The following is a 20,721-nucleotide window of genomic DNA, read 5'->3' on the forward strand; positions in this document are numbered from 1 at the left end:
CTGGCTCTTTGGTCCCGCTTCTCAACGGTCAATTAACAGGTTTACAGGTTCCTGGGCCTATTGGGCTCTATCATATCTACACTTGAAACTGTGTATGGAGTCAGCCTCCACCACATCACTTCCTAATGCATTCCATTTGTCAACCACACTGACACTAAAAAAGTTCTTTCTAATATCTCTGTGGCTCATTTGGGCACTCAGTTTCCTCCTGTGTCCCCTAGTGCGTGTGCCTCTTGTGTTAAATAGACTGTTTTAAGCTACCCTATCAATTCCCTTGAGAATCTTGAATGTGGTGATCATGTCCCCCCCTAACTATTCTGCCTTCCAGCGAAGTGAGGTTTAATTCCCGTAGTCTCTCCTCGTAGCTCATACCTCTCAGCTCGGGTACTAGTCTGGTGGCAAACCTTTGAACCTTTTCCAGTTTGGTCTTATCCTTGACTAGATATGAACTCCATGCTGGGGCTGCATACTCCAGGATTGGCCTAACATATGTGGTATACAAAGTTCTGAATGATTTCTTACATAAGTTTCTGAATGCTATTCTTATGTTGGCCAGCTTGGCATATGCCGCTGATGTTATCCTCTTGATATGTGCTGCAGGAGACAGGTCTGGCGTGATATCAACCCCCCAAGTCTTTTTCTTTCTCTGACTCTTGAAGTATTTCATCTCCCACATGGTACCTTGTACTCCCTTCTGCTCCCTACACCTATCTTCATTACATTATATTTGCTTGGGCTCTAACAACCATTTGTTTGACCATTTCTTCAGCTTGTCCAGGTCTTCTTGAAGCCTCAAGCAGTCCTCCTCTGTCCTAATCCTTCTCATAATTTTGGCGTCGTCAGCAAACATTGAGAGAAATGAATCTATACCCTCTGGGAGATCATTTACATATATCAGAAACAAGATAGGACCGAGTACAGAGCCCTGTGGGACTCCACTGGTGACTTCACGCCAGTCTGAGGTCTCATCCCTCACCGTAACTCTCTGCTTGCTATTGCTCAGGTACTCCCTTATCCACTGGAGCACCTTACCAGCTACACCTGCCTGTCTCTCCAGCTTATGTACCAGCCTCTTATGTGGTACTGTGTCAAAGGTTTTCCGACAATCCAAGAAAATGCAGTCCGCCCAGCCATCTCTTTCTTGCTTAATGTTTATCACTTGGTCGTAGAATTCTGTTAAGCCAGTCAGGCAAGATTTACCCTCCCTGAACCCATGTTGGCGATTTGTCACGACGTCCCTTCTCTCCAGAAGTGTTACCAGTTTTTTTCTCACGATCTTCTCCATCACCTTGCATGGTATGCAAGTCAAGGACACTGGCCTGTAGTTCAGTGCCTCTTGCCTGTCACCCTTTTTGTATTTTGGGACCACATTCGCCGTCTTCCATATTTCTCGTAGGTCTCCCGTTCTAATGACCTACTATTTGTACAGTGACTTTGCATTTACTCGGGTTGAACTTCAACGGCCATTTGTTGGACCATTCACTCAGTCTGTCTAGGTCATCTTGTAGCCTCCTAATATCATCCTCTGTTTCAATCCTCCTCATAATTTTTGCATCATCGGCAAACATTGAGAGAAACGAGTCTATTCCCTCTGGGAGATCATTTACATATATAAGAAACAGTATAGGGCCAAGGACTGACTCCTGCAGGACTCCACTTATAACGTCTCGCCAATCTGAGACCTCACCCCTCACACTGACTCGTTGTCTCCTGCTGCTTAGATACTCCTATCCACTGAGTACCTTCCCTTTCACTCCAGCCTGCGTCTCCAGCTTTTTCACTAGCCTCTTGTGTGGTGTTGGCTACATGGTGGTAGGGGTAGCAGATTGGTGTTAGTAGTATAGGGATGATGCTTGGGGTGGTGGGCTGGTTATAGTGGGAGGGATGGACGGCTAATGGGCAGGGGAATTATAGGGGCGCATGGCACTTACCTGTCAGTGTCTATTAGAGAGTGAGGTCTAGGGGCCAGATTCACGCAAGCACTTACGCATGCACTTAGGAACGTGTACATCTTTCCTCAATCTCTGACGGGTTTGGTTACATTGATTAAACAGTTTACAAGCATGAAAACTTCCCATTCAACTGTTGTTATTGTTATAAACAGCCTCCTGGTGCTTCGGAGCTCATTAGCTGTTTATTAATTGGAAACAAAGCCTCCAAAGATTGAGAAAAGATGTACAGGTTCGCAAGTGCTTGCGTAAGTGCTTTCGTGAATCTGGCCCTAGCTCTTTATGCCCCGCCTCCTAACCATGTACTTGTTGTGTTTCAACTTAGCCTCAAAATTGTGGATGGAGGTGGCTCTCAAAACATCTTCTTTCAAAGCATTCGAGTTGTAAACTACCCATACAGGATACGAGTACTTCCTTACTTTCTTGTGACTCATTTACATATCCAGCTTCCACCTGATTGATTGTTGCCGCCGGAGGCTGCTAGTTTATTGTGCACCCCATACTCATCCTGTGAGCGGTAGCGCAAAAGCATTACAGAGGGCACAAAAGGTCTTTATCAGACCTCATCTTAGATTATTACATAAACAATTTCTTCAATCCTTCACACCTTATAGATACAATGTCAGCTAGTTACAGAGAAAGTGCTATTACAAGAGCTACATATTTACAGTAAGTCATCATACATTAATGGTAGGTCTTGTCGTTAATACATAATAGTTTGGCCAATGGGGATATTACAGAGTCATAGGGGAGCTTCTGTTTATTATTAGTCCTCACAATACACTACTTGTTTCTGAATCTCATATGTCGTTCATCTACTGGAAGCAAAATGTGGGTACAGTGCAAGGATTTCAGGTAATTTATCCATGATAATAAGATAGGTTGCCATATCATACAGAGTGAGCTTAGATTTATCTCTAAAAAGCTCAATTTTACAACAATCCAAGATATAGTGTTCGAGTGTGTGTCCCTGCCTATGTCCACACACTTTACACTTTACTTCATCTAGATCCCTATACAAGCCGAACTGCCAGAGATACTTGTAGCCAAGTCTTATACGAGCTGTGACAACATCTGTTAGTCTACTGACTTTGTTACTTGCCCCATACACATGTTTTACTTCACACATTTCATTGTGATGAACAATGGACCTACTAGTTCCAGTTTGCACTGTTCTACTTTCTTCAAATCCATCTAGGAGTTCTCGTCTAATGACACTTTTAAGGGACCTATTTGATAACTCAAGATTCCATTCAATACTGTCTTTATTTACTGCAGCCGTAGCAAGGGCGTCAACTTTGTCATGTTCCTGCATGCCAATGTGAGAAGGAATCCACAACATTTTTATATTTACCCTCTTGCTAAGTATTCTTACATATCTACGTCTAGCTTCCAAGACAAGCACGTTATTACTTGATTGCAAACTGTTTATTGCTCGTAGTGAGGATAGGGAGTCAGAAATAATTAAGCTGTCTACTTCAGTGTTGTCAATAATTTCGAGTGCTACCAGTATCGCTACCAACTCGGCTTGCATTGTGGACGCCCAGTTACTAATTCGGATATTTCTTTGAATTGTGCTGCCATCGGGCTGATGAGCAATAACAGCACTTCCTGCCCTCCCTGTAGCTGTATTGAGTGATCCGTCAGTGTATATGGTCTGTGCAATGCTGTTTTCAGCTTGTATATTGTGAATGTGTTCTATGGTGCTTAATTTAGCAGCAAGCTGAGCATGAGGGTTGCTTGTGATTAGTTTCTTGGTGGGGTATGCAGGGGTCAGGATGTCAAAAGGTACTATCTGCCAGGGTGGAAGGAAGTGCTGTACTCTTTCATCTGTATATACATCGTGCAGTCCCATCATTTTAATATGAGTGGCAGTTCTTTGAATCCATTTAGACTCGCTAGTTCCATTTCGTATGTGTTCTAACAGTGCAACTGACAAAATGTTGTTTTCGTTATCACGCAGCAGCTTTAGTCCCATCATAAGATTAATTAAGCTTCCACCTGTGTCCTCTTATCCTGCTTTCTCTCGATCTTAAGAGACCATCCTTGTGCAACTTATTAATTCCCCTAAGAATTTTTTATGTTATGATCATATCCCTTCTGTTTTTTTCAATCCTATTAGGTTGTATGATTTAGTTCCATTAGCGTAACTTCGTAGCTTAACATTCTTAGCTCTGGTGCCAATCTTTTTTGCAATCCTTTATACCATTCAAATTTTGGCTTTATCATTTGCTAGATGCAGATTCCATGCCAGTGATGAAATCTGCACCTTGCTTAAAGCAAATTTAAACAAATGTAGTTTAGATTTGCTTGAATTAGTCCTGATTTAGGTTTTTAAACAATGTTTAAATATTTGCACTATTTGATATGCTGCTGATGTTATCCTGTTTATGTGTGCCTCCGATGTTGTGTCAAAATTATATCCACTCCCAAGTCCTTCTCTCTTTATGATTCCTATACATGCCTTCCCTTATATGTAGATGCCATCTTGGCTCCTCTCTCTTACCCATCCGCATACCCATTATGCCGTGTATGTGACACTTACCACTGTATATTGCCATATAATACTGTTCTAAAAATAATCTGATAACGCTGAATCAAAGACAATTATTAATTTACGGATAATATTATAAAGAACAAATTTCATCCTTTATGAAGCAAAACTGCAGTGCACAATTACTTACCAGATGTGAGGTTAGACTGCAGCTCACTCAGCCATTTTCTTATAACTGAAATAAAAGACAAAAATGGAATTGTGTTATTGTTTTTAGCTGATTTTACATTTGTTTTTATTTAATCTTATTACACGCTCCTAGGCCACTACTGGTCTTCTAGACGAACACTCTTTCATAAATCACTCCTGAATCCTAGACTACCACTGTCTCCTTGACTGCTACTGTTACCTAGACAATTACTGTAACCTACCACTTGGCCACCTGAGTGTTGTTGCCTGCCTGGCTGCGTGCTGTCGTGGCAGTTCTGACATGGGGGGCCTTCCAATTCCTCCTGTTCTGCGTGTGAATTCTGTGGGGCTGGAGTTCTCGTGTAAGGCTGGTTATCCAGCCATTGAGTTGGTGATGTGCGACATGCTTCGTGTCCCGGTGGAGGCTGTCTACGGAGTTGAGCTTGTTACGGCCCACCGGGTGATTATCAAGTTCGTGAGGGAGGCGGAGTATCGGGACTTCCTCCGTCGGTACGAAGGGCGTTCGTTGCCGTTGCCGGATGGCACCGGCTCTGTTGCGGTCTCGGACCGCAGTGGTGCCCTGGCTTATGTCAGTGTACACGGTGCGCCCCTGGAGTTCCCTGAAGACCTTCTCCGGCGCTTCTTCGGAAGGTATGGTGCAGTCATCAGTGTGTGGGTGAACACGCTTTCCTCGGGGAAGTATGCTGGGAAGCGGACAAACATCCGTACCTTAGGTATGCGCCTGCGGTTGGATATCCCATCTTCTGTCCGGCTGCTGGGTTACTACGTTCGGGTGTATTATGCCCGGCAGCCCCGTACCTGTTTCCGATGTGGCCAGTTGGGGCATCAGGCTGCCGGGTGCTCTGAGGCCCCTGCTGCACCTGTTAACTTGTTCCGGGAAGAGGATTTCCCGCCGCTCCCTCAGGGCGTGGATTCCGGAGATGAAGAGGGGCAGGTCCCGTTTGCTGCTGATGCGCCCCCCCCCCCCCCCTGCGTCACCCGACATGCCCCCCGGTGGTTGTTGTCCCTGCTAACTGTGTTCCGGTGGCTCCTGTCGCTGGTCAATTCGCTGTGCCAGTTGCTTCCGAGGGTCTTCCAGATGGTCTCTGCTAGTCGTCTTCATCTTCCTCGTCTCCTGCTGATGTGCCTGGCCCTGCGCCCTCGCCAGGTGTTACGGCTGTGCTGGGTGCTGGGGGGGCTGTGGAGCGTACTGTTGTGTGCGGCCCGGTTCCCCCTGTGGTTGAGGCTGCTGCCGTACTGCGACGGGCGTCGGTTCGCACGGTTTGTGAGGCCCGTGGTTCTGGGTCCGCCTCCGGCTGTGAGGATGTGTGGCCTGTGCCCAAGCGTTCCAGGCGTTCTTCTAATGCTTGGGCCGATGTGGAGGACTTCGACGCGGGTGGAGCTTCGGGCGATGATGTGGCGGTTCCGGGTGCTTCGCGCTCTACGTCGCTGGTGGTGGCTGACGACCATGTGTCAGCTGTTGACAATGGTTGTGCGTATGATTTACCTCCGGTTTTTTCTCCTGCAGAAGGTTCTCCGCAGTGGGAGGTGGTTGCTCCTACAGACGTGGGTGGTGTGGGTTCTGGTGCGAGCCGAGGCATCAAGCTGGTGCTGAAGAAGGATGCCAAGCGTGGGGGGTCCCAGCAGGAACAACGTCCGGTGGTTGACGCGGGGCCCTGTGAGGCAGCCGAGGAGGCTCCCAGTGCGCTGCCCATTGCCCGGCCTCGTGGGAAGGAGCCCCTCCCTCTCGTCTTGGTCTCCGGTGTGGCGTATGATGCTAAGAATCCTTTGAGGTTTGACATTGTTGAATGCGTGCATCCTGTTCCGTGGTGCCCTTCTTCCATCTGGGTTCAGCGGGCTCGGTGTTTTGTTGTGGGTGTGCCGGAGTTGATGCCTGATCCTCGTACGGTTCATAATGAACCTGTTCTGGATGACGTCATGTTACTTTGGGAGGCGTATTGTGTTCGATTCCCGGCGGCGGAGTGGCCGGATAAGTATGAGAAATTTGAGTAGTCTGTGTGCTTGCTGTGTGTTTGGTGTGTGCTTGGACCTGTGGTTTGTTTGCAATGTGTTGTACCTATCGTGCGCCCTTCAGGCCGGTGTTGTGTTTGTTCTCATGACCGTTGTTTTGTTGTATTTATTGCATTTCCGTTACCCTCCTGTCCTGTTTTGTTGTTTCTTTTTCCTGTGTTTCATTGTGTTTATGCTCATTGTTGTGTTTTTGTTGTCGGCCCTTCAGGCCGGTATTTAATGTATTTATATTAATTTGTTTTGTGCTTTTGTAATTTTTTGTTATGTCTGATTGTTTGTTCTTGGTTTATTATTTTATTGTATTTATTTTATTGTATTTATTCGCAGGTTCGCATGTAAAAATAAAAAAATAAAAACTTGGCCACCACTGTCTCCTTGACTACTACTGTTACCTTGACAATTACTGTAACCTACCACTTGGCCACCACTGTCTCCTAGACTACTACTGTTACCTAGACAATTACTGTAACCTACCACTTGGACACCACTGTCTCCTTGACTACTACTGTTACCTTGACAATTACTGTAACCTACCACTTGGCCACCACTGTCTCCTTGACTACTACTGTTACCTAGACAATTACTGTAACCTACCACTTGGCCACCACTGTCTCCTAGACTACTACTGTTACCTAGACAATTACTGTAACCTACCACTTGGACACCACTGTCTCCTTGACTACTACTGTTACCTAGACAATTACTGTAGCCTACCACATGGCCACCACTGTCTCCTTGACTACTACTGTTACCTAGACAATTACTGTAACCTACCACTTGGCCACCACTGTCTCCTTGACTACTACTGTTACCTAGACAATTACTGTAACCTACCACATGGCCACCACTGTCTCCTTGACTACTACTGTAACCAACACAACCACTGTAATGTAGACCACTGGTCTTTCCTACACCAATATTGCCACCAAGACAAATGTTGTATCCTTGACTGCAACTCCCTCCTAGACCACTACTGTCTCTCTCCCCTAACTCCCGTCCCCTTGACCGCTTCTGTCTCTCTTAGCCGAATAATGAAACAATGCGGTGACCTGGATAACTACTGTCTCTTAGGTGAGTACTGTCTCCTAGACCATTACTGTCTCCTAGACTACTGCTGTCTCCTAGATCAGAACTGTCCCCCCGACCTGCCAGAAGCACTATGCAACTTGTGTACAGGAGACCTTAACCACTCGACCATCACGACCGTACAAAAGATGATGGTAGCCGAGGCTATTTGCCCATCATCCCGACGGCACTCTGATGGTAATCTTGGGCATAGTTATTTTATCAAATCACCTCATTTTTGGGGGCCACGTGAGCAACACAAATACGAACAAGCCTGAATGGTCCCCAGGCATATATGCAACGGAAAAGTCCACGGTTTGGAGAAACTTGCACGGTCGTGGTGGTTAAGTGGTTAAGGTCTCCTGTACACCAGTTGCATAGTGCTCCTGGGAGTATGGGTTCGAGTCACTTCTGGGGTGTGGAGTTTTCAGTTGCATATATGCCTGGGGACCATTAGTATTAGAAACAGCCCTCGTAGTGATAATTATGTCATATATAAAATACCTTGTAAAGAATGTAATAGGGTTCTATGTTGGGCAAACATCTAAAGATCTGAAATGTAGAATTTCTCATCATAAATACTTTGTAAGACATGGCTAACTGTCTAATGCTTTGTTTGTTCATTTCTCAGAAAATTCTCACCAAATTGATTATGAGATGGCTTCTTTAATAACGTATTGTTAAAGCACTTTCAATAGGAAAATAATTGAATCTGCTTTAATACAGATTACAAAATCATGTTATTTGAACATTGGCAGTGGTTTATATAATTTAGATACATTTTTGATTGATCAGTTAGAGGGTGATTTGAATAGGATCATTGATACACATTTGTCTCACTAATTCATTGTTAATATCTACTATCTTATGCTATTATTATCCGTGTATTGACCTATTTAGAAGCGTAAAGTGAGACTACAATCGTTCTCAACACCTGAGCAGGTGAGCCAATTAGGCCCTTGCCCAGGTGTTGCGCAGGTGCGTAGTCTCGTTGGGTTTTGGGAGGGATCTCGTGGGAGCACGTTGATTGTGGGGTGGGGAGGGTGTCTGGAGGGTCGGGGTGGTTGTCTCGTGGGGGGTTGTAAGTCGTGGGGATGTAAAGTGTATGAATAGGAATAGGTGAACTGAACAGGTGATCAATAGTAGTAGTAGTAGTAAGATGAAAATGTGTGAATATGTAGGTAGAGTTAATCGCGTGTAGATATATAGTTAAATAAAAGTATGTAGGATATGACGAGGGCGTAGAGGTGAGCCCCTCCCATGGATGGACATGCCTAGGAGATCGATATTTAAAGATGGGTGGTTAAGGAAGGGCATGTGAAGTAGGTTAAGGGGGGAGGAGTGGGGACAGGCAGGCGGTAGCTTTTGGGGCGATAGGTGAGAGAGAATGAAGTGTTAATATTTTTTTTACCAAAAAATCATTCTTACCCCAAGTGTTCAGCCTTCGATGTCCTCCTGCCCTCCCCCCAACCACTTGACTCACACACCACATAGTGTTATATATATATATATATATATATATATATATATATATATATATATATATATATATATATATATATATATATATATATATATATGTCGTACCTAGTAGCCAGAACGCACTTCTCAGCCTACTATGCAAGGCCCGATTTGCCTAATAAGCCAAGTTTTCATGAATTAATTGTTTTTCGACTACCTAACCTACCTAACCTAACCTAACCTAACTTTTTCGGCTACCTAACCTAACCTAACCTATAAAGATAGGTTAGGTTATGTTAGGTAGGGTTGGTTAGGTTCGGTCATATGTCTACGTTAATTTTAACTCCAATAAAAAAAAATTACCTCTTACATAATGAAATGGGTAGCTTTATCATTTCATAAGAAAAAATTAGAGAAAATATATTAATTCAGGAAAACTTGGCTTATTAGGCAAATCGGGCCTTGCATAGTATGCCTGCCGAGAAGTGCGTTCTGGCTACTAGATACGACATATATATATATATATATATATATATATATATATATATATATATATATATATATATATATATATATATATATATATATATATATGTCGTACCTAGTAGCCAGAACTCACTTCTCAGCCTACTATTCAAGGCCCGATTTGCCTAATAAGCCAAGTTTTCCTGAATTAATATATTTACTATAATTTTTTTCTTATGAAATGATAAAGCAACCCTTTTCTCTATGTATGAGGTCATTTTTTTTTATTGGAGTTAAAATTAACGTAGATATATGACCGAACCTAACCAACCCTACCTAACCTAACCTAACCTATATTTATAGGTAAGGTTAGGTTAGGTAGCCAAAAAAAGCTAGGTTGGTTAGGTTAGGTAGGTTAGGTAGACGAAAAAACATTAATTCATGAAAACTTGGCTTATTAGGCAAATCGAGCCTTGAATAGTAGGCTGAGAAGCGCGTTCTGGCTATTAGGTACGACATATATATATATATATATATATATATATATATATATATATATGTCGTACCTAGTAGCCAGAACTCACTTTTTGGCCTACTATTCAAGGCCCGATTTGCCTAATAAGCCAAGTTTTCCTGAATTAATATATTTTTTCTAATTTTTTTCTTATGAAATGATAAAGCTACCCATTTCATTATGTATGAGGTCAATTTTTTTTTATTGGAGTTAAAATTAATGCAGATATATGACCGAACCTAACCAACCCTACCTAACCTAACCTAACCTATCTTTATAGGTTAGGTTAGGTTAGGTAGCCGGAAAAGTTAGGTTAGGTTAGGTTAGGTAGGTTAGGTAGTCGAAAAAGCATTAATTCATGAAAACTTGGCTTATTAGGCAAATCGGGCCTTGAATAGTAGGCCAAAAAGTGAGTTCTGGCTACTAGGTACGACATATATATATATATATATATATATATATATATATATATATATATATATATATATATATATATATATATATATGTGTGTGTGTATATATGTGTGTGTATATATGTATGTATATATATATATATATATATATATATATATATATATATATATATATATATATATATATATATGTGTGTGTGTGTATATATGTATATATATATATATATATATATATATATATATATATATATATATATATATATATATATATATATATATATATATATATATATATGTGTGTGTATATATGTATATATATATATATATATATATATATATATATATATATATATATATATATATATATATATATATATATATATATATATACATACATATATTGTGACGGTGTCCCACTCCTATATTTTTCCTAACCCAGCTTAAAGAGTCATATTACCATAACCTGAGCGTTCTCTGATATTCAGGGAACATTTTCATGTGTGAGAGTGTGGAGCGTTATCAGATTGGCTGTAAAATTGCTGTTTAAGTTTGATTATGCAAGGGGGCTTACGCCCTTTTGAGTCAAAAGATGGCGCCGGGCCATTCTGTTTCCCGCCAAAGCGTCGCGGCGCCTGCCGGCACCTGATTGGCTAGGTAGGGTCACGTGCCGGAAGTGACCAATGACGAGAGCCCTCGGGCGGTGTGATGTCACGAGGCGGAGGGCTCCTGGGGCGGCTGACGCCTGGGCGGGCAGAGTACGTCACGGACCGTCACAGAGTGTGGATGCGCTCGACTAAGCTCCAGATCCAGAGACTAGAGAGCCCCTACCAGTGTATTTAAGCATCGCTTTGATATTGCAGACCATGGAGTGCCAAGAAGCAAGGATTGGCCAGGCTAGAGCGTCAAGAGCTCTATCATCAAGAGTCTGTAGCAGGGACGAACGTTGGGCTGGAAACGTCTGGGACGTCCAGCGGACCATGTTCTACATATCAAGCAAGTAGCGACGGCAAAGGCCGAATTTACTGGAAGTGAGGCATGGGGTAGCTGTACTGGACTGCAAGTTGTGTCTACAGTGCCAGTGTGAGGCGGAAGAGGACGACGGCGCAGGTACCTGACTTCAGTACCCTAAAGAAGAGGAGGAGGAGGAACGTTCCTGTCGGGTGTGAGGACGGCGTAGATGCGCTACTACAAGGACGACTGAAGAACTTGTGTGTGGGGGAGCTGATCAACGGAAGACCAGACGCCAGGACCAGGAACTTCAACATCCCTCGCCAGAGGACGAGTCGGCTTCGTAATGGAATGAAGTAAGGTAGATAATTATCCCTCCCTTTACCCCTTTGATCTAGGCGAGCTAGGATATTCTGTATATCGTGAACATTTCTTTTTACCATTTACTGTCTATGTGACAGAGTGTTAGGCTAGGAGCCAAGGTGCTCATGTAGGTATGAGTTGGTGGTGGAACATAAATATGTAGATACGGTGACGTTAGTGTATCTGGAAGTAGTGGCTGGTTTTCAAGAAGCCAGAAACGAACTTTGAATCGTTCAGCTGGTCGTGTTGCCAGAGGCGCGAGATGTGTCCTCACCGGTTTGACAGTTGGACCCAGCCAGCTGATCGTGTTGCCAGAGGCGCAAGGTGTGTGCCCGCCAACTTTTTTTTTTTTTTTTTTTTCTTTTTAGCAGGGATAATCCTGCGCGGGCCCTAAGCCTCTGGCTGGCCCACTAAGTGATGCTTGTTTCTGTTTTACCTGGGCGGAGGATGAGTATGTATGACTCGTATGGTCGCTTCAGTAAGATGTTGCCATATGTGTTTAACAACTTCCTCTGCTCTGTTGAATCGAAGGTGAAATCTTAACGGGTTTGTAACTGTGCACTGTGTTAGATAATGTTCCAGTGGTCTGTCGGGCATTTCTCCACAGTGTTGACATTTCCTCTCACCTTCCGGAACCCGTAAGCCTATTTCCCATGCACATGGGTATCCAAGCCTGATGCGATGTAAGTGCACTTCTGTTGTTCTACCGCCTCCGTTCATCAAACTAAATGGTTCGTAGTTGGTTGAATTCTTGTACCAACCCGCAGATCCTGATGTTGCAACTGCTGTGTTGTGGTCACTGTACATCTTTCGCATTGCTCTGTTTCGAATCACTTTCTTCATTTAGGAGAGACTCTGAGGTATGTAAATGTCTACATTCCTCCTCTTAGTAGCAAGTTTTGCAGCGTCGTCTGCAATGTCATTACCTAATAGTCCCACATGACTTGGCACCCAGTTGATAAGTACCCGTCGGCCTTGTCGTTTGAGTGTGTGCATGAATGATAAGACATTGGTGATCAGATGGATGTTATCACATAGGTGTTCCTGTTGCAAGGTTTCAATGGCGGTTCTCGAATCTGTATGGATGATAACATGCTGTCGGTGTTCAGCAAGAGCATGTTCCAAAGCCTTTTGAATGGCTAGCATCTCAGTCTGTAAAGTCGAACACCCATTTGAGAGCCTCCAACTATATACAGAGTTTCCTGCGTTAACTGCAGCTCCGGTTTCTTGTCCCTGCTGGTCTACTGACCCATCCGTGAAGTAAGTGAAGCTGTCGGATGCCATGTTTGCTTCTATATGCATCTGTGCAAAGTGACGGAGCAGATGAGGATGTGTCTGGTTCTTCTTCCCGTCAAGAGCCATAATCTGAAAGTCTGCTGGCAGAGATTCCCAAGGGGCTTGTATAACAAAGTCTGCATGCACGTCGTCGACACCCCTCTCAGTGACTGTGTTTGCCATATCGAATGTATCGATGGCGTTTATCGCACAATGGGTCCACCTGTTGCCATTGGAGGCTCTTCTGTCCAGAGTTAGTGCTCCAGTGATCATATCTTTAAGTGAACTGATTCTAGGTCTAGTCAATATCTTGGTCAGCATGCACGCAGCAATCCCCTTTACCCTTATTTCAATCGACGTTAGCTTTGTCTCTAGTCTTAGGTTCAGGATTTTAGTCCATCTGGGAGCACCTGTTATGACCCGCAATGCATCATTTTGAAGAACCTCAACGTTCGCCCACTGACTAGGAGAAAGAGTGAGTAAGGCAGGTGCTGCATAATCAGCCAGGGAACGAACGGCGTGTATGTAAAACATTCTCAACACTCTGTGTCCCGCTCCTAGACGGGGCCCTGTGATTGCTCTCATTATATTTATTAGTGACTTTGCTTTCTCCTTTAGATATTGAATTTGCTTATGGAATGTCATTTTAAAATCAATCCACACTCCGAGATATCGATATTGTGTAACCCACTGAAGGTTAATGTCCTGAATGCGTAGGTGCCTGTCTGGAGCCTTGCCACCTAGTCTCATCGCCTTAGACTTCTGTGCAGATATTTTTAGCCCTAAAACACTGCATTCAGATGCCACTTGATCTAAAGCACCTTGAGCTTTATGTAGAAGTGAAGGACCCGTAATGACTAATGCTAGATCATCAGCATAGCTTAGCAATGTAACACCTTCTGTAAAGGACATGGTAACAAGGTTTTCCATAAGGATGTTAAAAAGACTAGGACTGAGGACTCCTCCTTGTGGAGTCCCATTCTCGTGCAAGTGGTAGTCCGACACTTGTCCTTGCAACTTTACTCTGGCATACCTGTGACTTAGGTAATCTTGAATCCATGCTAGCATTTTCCCCCTCACACCTTTTTTAACTAAGGTGTGTAGTATTGCTGGCGGGCTTGCAAGTTCAAACGCTTTCTCCAGATCAAGGAAGACCACTATAGCTGGACCTGAGTTAACTGTTCCTAGTAATGTCGCTATGCAGTTTGCAGTACCTACTCCACTAGTGAAGCCAAATATGTGTTTATGAAGGTCTCCAGTCTTCCACAGTAGCCTATTTAAGACCATCCGTTCAGCAGTTTTACTAACGCATGATGTTAATGAAATGGGTCTGTAATTGCCAGGTTCATTCGGCTTAGGAATCGGGATGATGTCTGCTTTCTTCCAAGAGGGCGGTAGTTTGCCTTGCTGCCAAGACGCATTGATGACGTCCAATATCCCTCGGTCTCCAGCAGGACCTGCATGTGCGATCATTGAGTATGTAATGTTATCAGCACCTGGTGCAGTGTCCTTACCACCTTTTTTGGCTCTGCTTAGTTCCTGTTCGGTGAAGGGACAGTCACATTCGTCATTTATAGCTATGCCCTCATGAATGACAGTCATCCTCTCTTGTTTTAAGTGTTCTTGCTGCCTTCGGACCATTGCAGGAAGCTGATATGAAGCTGTTCTTTCTGCAAATTGGAGAGCAAGTCTCTCAGCCTCCTGCAATGGTTGAATACATGCCTGTGGCCGGGCTGGTCGACCTGATATAGTTTTAATCTGACCCCATATCTTGCCAAGACTACTATGTTCATTTAGAGTTTGACACCACTCAAACCATCTTGCCTCCTTTACTTCTCTAGAAACTCGCCTTGCTTCAGATATCACCGCTCGTAGCAGAGTTCTACCTTCTGGTGTGGGGTTTCTCTTTAGATGTTTTCTGAAGATATTGACTCTGTGGTTCTGTTCTTTAACGTCATTACTATAGAACCAAAAGTTCTTTCGTTTTGTGTTACCTGCGATAATGATTGGAATAGCTGTGTTCGCAGCAGCTGCAACGGCTTCCTGCAGATTGGTCTCGTGAATGTTCAAATCCTCAGGTGGCGTGTACGTTGCATACCACTTTTCAAGTTCTTCCTGGTATACATTCCAATTGGCCTTTCCTAAATTCCACCGAGGCTGCGCAGGTGGTGTAGGAGGTCGTGCCAGGTTTAGTGTCGTGACAGTAGCATAGTGGTCACTGGTGATCATCGGGTCTACTTCCCACTTCGCCTGATGCTTGAGTGCTGTTGAGATGAATGTAAGATCATGGGAACCTCCTAGAATGTGAGTGGGTTCCCCAGTGTTGAGAAGTGTAATTTCAGGTACTTCTCGCAGAGCTGCAGCTAAATGGCGCCCATCTGCATTGGCTGGTCCAGTTGCACCTAACTCAGGATGATGAGCATTAAAATCTCCAGCAATAATTAAATTCTCCTGCGTGGCCAAGGCAAGCACTGCCTCTGCTTCCAGTTTACGTCTAGGGGGCTTGTAGACGTTGTATATGAGGAGCTCAAAATTAGCCATATTCACTGTAACTGCTAATACCTCTACTCCATCCCCACATGAAACTGAGTCTATTTTCTTGCTGGGTATGGCGTTTCTGACTAGGGTCATTAATCCTCGTAGTCTCCCCTGCTCATACGGTAGAACATAGTGCTGATATCCAGCTAATCTGAAGGATTTCGTGGCCGGGAAAAGAGTTTCTTCCAAAACGATTATATCTGCTTTCGTGCTGATTGCAGCCTCCTGAAGTGTGTGTTTTTTATTTCCAAGACCTTGTATGTTCCACTGCAGAATTCGTAATGGCCAGACGACGGGTTCGGTTGGTGTTGCTTGTTCTACTAGAACTCCTCCTCGGAATCGACCTCTATATTCTCCGCCTCGCAAGTCGTGTCGCTGCAAATCGGACTGCATTGACAGTTCGTGGTCATCCCCGACGTTGTTGGAATCTGTGCATAACTGTGGTCCATCGCTATGTTGTTGGAAGTGCAGCAGGTCGGACTGCATTGATTGTCCGTGGTCAACCCCGGCATTGTCGGAATCTGTGCAGAACTGTGGTCCATCACTTTGTTGTTGGTATTGCTGCAAGTCGGACTGCATTGATTGCTCGTGGCCGTTTCTTGTGTTGGCGGAACCTGCGCATCTCTGCTGTTCAATACGTCTTTGTTGGCGTTGCTGCAGATCAGACTGCATTGGCTGTTGTTGTCTGTCTCCTGTGTTGGAAGATTCTGTTGACCGTGGGTGGTCACAGCGTCTTGCAGTTGCGTTTGTGAATGTCGATGTTCCGGTGTCTTGACTAGCCGACTGTTGTCGGTAGTCAGTATGTCCAAGTTGCGTTGTTTGTCCTCTTGTGCTCCATCCTGTCGGAGACTGTCTATTTCTCGTGTAACTGTGGTCTGCTGCACGATCTTGTCCATTATCACACAAGTGATGTCTTGAGTCTGTTGTTGTGAGGCGTTCTGCGTCATCTGTAGGCAATTGATAATGGTCTCTGCCATGATCTTCACGATGGTTTTCAGCTGGACCTCGGTAAAACTGTATAGCTGGGGAGTAGATTCCGAAAGTAAGTGTTTTCTGCTCTTTTGCATTTGCTGGACTTCTGCAACACTTTCGTGTAATGTCTGATTCGGAAGTGACAGATTCGGGAAATTTTGCTCCGTGAGAGTGGGTGGCTGTTGTGGCTGTGCACGAGTGTTCCAGACGTTGGTGTTGGGGTATGTATCGCTGGGCAGTGTGTTGATCCTGGCCTGAGCTGTCTGCACTTTTTGTTTCCGTGCAGAGCAGGTTGTGCTCCAGGCATGATGTTTGCCTCCACAATTTGGACATTTGGCTGTAGTGATCTGGTTTGCCTTGTGCTTGGCAATACAGTCTTTGGTGGGATGTCTCAGGCTGCACACTCCGCATCTCTCCTGTCCTGTGCAGCGTGACTGATGGTGGCCGTATTTCTGACACCTGAAGCAGCGTAGGGGTTCCGGGACGTATGGCCTCTGTCGGTATGTCCCCCAATTTCCAAGACCGAAAGTTTCCGGCACATGTCCCATGACGGTCACCAGAACCTGACGCGTCGCTGCCTTGTCTACTTTTGTGTGGCAACGTTCCGCACTCAGGACTTGCTTGTGTTCTAGCACTGGATCCAGGGGAAAGTCGATTGGGTATCCCAAAAGCACGACTCGTGTGCGTCGTTCTGAAGGGTCCAGCTTTACCAAGCACACAGGTTTCCCCTGCAGGACTCTTACCTTCTCTAAGTAATGTGCAGTCTGTTGGTCTTGAGGTGTCAGTATTATTTCTCCCTTCAGGTTGACTGTAATGGAAAGTTTGAGCTCTGGTTGTTCTTTTTCCATCGCCGTTACTACTCCATATGCTGTAGGAAAGTGGTCGGTCTGCATTATCTTGAATTTCGGAAGAAGTGCAGAGGCTGGTGAAGTCTGGTGTGAGACTGGTGGTGTCCTCCCCTGTCCCATACTGCTGTCCTGCGGCTGGGCTGTGGAGAGAGGAACAATGGCCGACATTGGCTGGCGTGAAACCGGTGGTGCCCTCTCCTGACTCATACTGCCGTCCCGCGGCAGCGTTGCGGACAGAGAAGCATTGACTGACACTGGCTGGTGTGTGACTGACGCTGTCCTCTCTAGGTCCATTACGTCCGCTGATTTGCTGGTAGAAGCAAGTGGTAAACCCTCGATAGCAGTTTTCTTTGGGGCCTGCTGCACATCGGTCCACCGTCCTTCCTCGTCCGAAAGCTGCTTCCATTCCCTCTTGCGCTGAGCCTTCCCCATGGCTCTCTTCACGTAGTGAGAACCGACTCAAACCACCGGAGCAGCAGGCGACACGTCCTCACTGCACGGTAGCTCAGGAGCAACTCCACTATTCCGCCCGCCAACTGACAAGTGGACCCAGTCAGCTGACCGTGTTGCCAGAGACACGACGAGAGGAGGTTGCCGCCATCAGACAGTTCCACCTGTATTATTTCTTTATGCAACTGTATATATTTTCTTCAGTAAACTTTTAATCTTACCAATGTGTTTGAGTGAGCCTCCATTCTCTAGGGCTATTTTGAGTGAAACCATTTATGTCACCTTGCACTGCACATGATATCGCATCCTTGATTTAAGATAACTAATGAGACCACTGACGTGTTGCTGGGACACGAGCATAAACACCCAGCTGGCGACCTCCAACAGACTAGATAGCGATACAGAGAGTATCCCAGTGTCAAGAAGGGTAGGTTCAGCTGTGAGACAGAAGGGCTTGAACCTCTCCACTCACTAGGGGTGTAAGGCCAGCCCTTGCTAGACTGGGGAGCCCCAGGGCTAGCAGTGGCACCAGGTATGGAGGGGCGAAAACCCGTGGGAGCGGCCCTAACTATACCTAATTAGACGAAAAATCTATATAAGTAAAAATGGAAATGCTCGTTTGCTCAAAATCTCTAATCTCCGAAAGTTTTTCTCTGATTGTTTTGAAATTTTTACACAACGTTCCATTAGCATCAGAGCAAGTTTTTATATACATACTATATAGATGGCACGTCTGTGACCGGAAAAAAACATGCTTTTTTAGAAAAACTGTGTTTTTTATGTGTTTTTCATGTGAATGAAGTCTTCGAAACCTCTTTAACGATTGCTTTGAAATTTTGACACAACGTTGCATTTGAATAGGCGTGTGTTTTTAAATACCTACTATATACGTGCCTCACCTGTGAAAGGAAAAAAAACATGCTTTTTCTGAAAACAACGCCATCTCTTGGACATAAGAGCAACACACGCTGTAATCTCCGAAAGTTCTTCACCGATTGCTTTGAAATTTTGACACAACGTTCCACTTGAATATGCGCATGTTTTTATATGTCTACTATATACATGCCTCACCTGTGACAGGAAAAAAACATGTTTTTTTTAAATTAGCGCCATCTGTTGCTCGCAAGAGCAACACATGCTATATTAAATATGTTACGATTCCATTTCAATGTTTTCGATTGCATTGATAAATTGAATTTTCATAGATTTCAATATATTTTCATTTTGGTATAATTATTTTGTGGGACATTGTGTTGGAATTGGGCTGTGTTGTTTTCCATACCAAACATTTCGTGAGTATAAGTATAGATACCACACCTGTGACAGGTAAAACCATGCTTTGTTTTAAAAACAGCGCCATCTGTTGCACGTAAGAGCAACACTCGCTATTCTAAATATGTTACTATTCCAATTCAATGTTTCTGATTGCATTGATAAATTGAAATTTCATCGATTTAGAGTTATTTTCATTTTGATTTCATTATTTTGTGTGACAATGCCTTGGAATTGAGCTGTGTTGTTTACCATACCATTCATTTCATGAGTTTAGTTTATTTATAATTTTTTTCTTTGTTTTTCATTTGGTTTTTAACTGCTGTTTTTATTGTTCAGTGATGGGAACATCAGATCATTTGATCCCAATTTTCTGAAGGGAATACCAGATCATTTCTGAATGCATCGGACAAGGCAGTGGGGAATAATAGGGAGGACAAGAGGAGGGGAGTGGGGGATGGTAGGGACAATGAGGAGACAGGGGAGCGGGGTAATGGTGGGGAGGACGAGGGGACGGGGGAGTTGGGGATGGTGGAGATGAGGGGAGGGGGGAATAAGGTGGGAATGGAGAATGGTGGGGAGAACAAGGGAACAGGGGATTGAAGGATGGTGGGGAGAATGAGGGGATTAGGGAGTGGAAGAATGGTGGGGAGGTCGAGGGGATGGTGGAGTGGGGAATCGTGGGGAGGATGAGGGGACGCTGGAGTGGGGGATGGTGGGGAAGACAAGAGGACGGGGGAGGGGGGAAATGGCGGGAAGGACGAGGCAGGGGGGAAATGGTGGGGAGGACGAGAGGATGGGGGAGTGGAGAATGGTTGGGAGGACGAGGGGACAGAGAAGTAGGGAATGGTTTGGAGGACGAGGGGATGGGGGAGGGATGGAATGGTGGGGAGGACTGGGGAACAGGGGAAGGTTGCTGGGGCTCAGCAACGCACATGCGCTGCTGAGCCACAGCGACGCGTGGAGTTGATAGTGGGAGTTGCTCCTGAGGTACCGTGCAGTGAGGACGTGTCGCCTGCTGCTCCGGTGGTTTGAGTCGGTTCTCACTACGTGAAGAGAGCCATGGGGAAGGCTCAGCGCAAGAGGGAATGGTAGCAGCTTTCGGACGAGGAGGGACGGTGGACCGTTGTGCAGCAGGCACCAAAGAAACCTGCTATCGAGGCTTTACCACTTGCTTCTACGAGGACGTCAGCGAACGTAATGGACCTAGAGAGGACAGCGTCAGTCACACACCAGCCAGTGTCAGTCAATGCTTCTCTGTCCACAACACAGCCGCAGGACGGCAGTATGAGTCAGGAGAGGACACCACCAGTTTCACGCCAGCCAGTGTCAGCCATTGTTCCTCTCTCCACAGCCCAGCCGCAGGACAGCAGTATGGGACAGGGGAGGACACCACCAGTCTCACACCAGACTTCACCAGCCTCTGCACTTCTTCCAAAATTCAAGATCATGCAGACCGACCACTTTCCTACAG

The 20,721-nt window shown here is 44.9% G+C and overlaps 1 protein-coding gene across 1 annotated transcript in view; it reads right to left on the minus strand.

The window, feature by feature from the left end:
- The window catches only part of LOC123766098 (microfibril-associated glycoprotein 4), a 192,167-nt gene that overhangs the window by 161,046 nt on the left and 10,400 nt on the right, over positions 1-20,721 (minus strand). The window contains exon 2 of the mRNA XM_045754945.2: positions 4,634-4,678. Coding sequence (XP_045610901.1) covers positions 4,634-4,678 — 45 coding nt within the window. The remainder of the gene's footprint in view (positions 1-4,633; positions 4,679-20,721) is intronic.

Source organism: Procambarus clarkii, chromosome 9 (assembly GCF_040958095.1).
Source record: "Procambarus clarkii isolate CNS0578487 chromosome 9, FALCON_Pclarkii_2.0, whole genome shotgun sequence".
Classification (NCBI taxonomy): domain Eukaryota; kingdom Metazoa; phylum Arthropoda; class Malacostraca; order Decapoda; family Cambaridae; genus Procambarus; species Procambarus clarkii.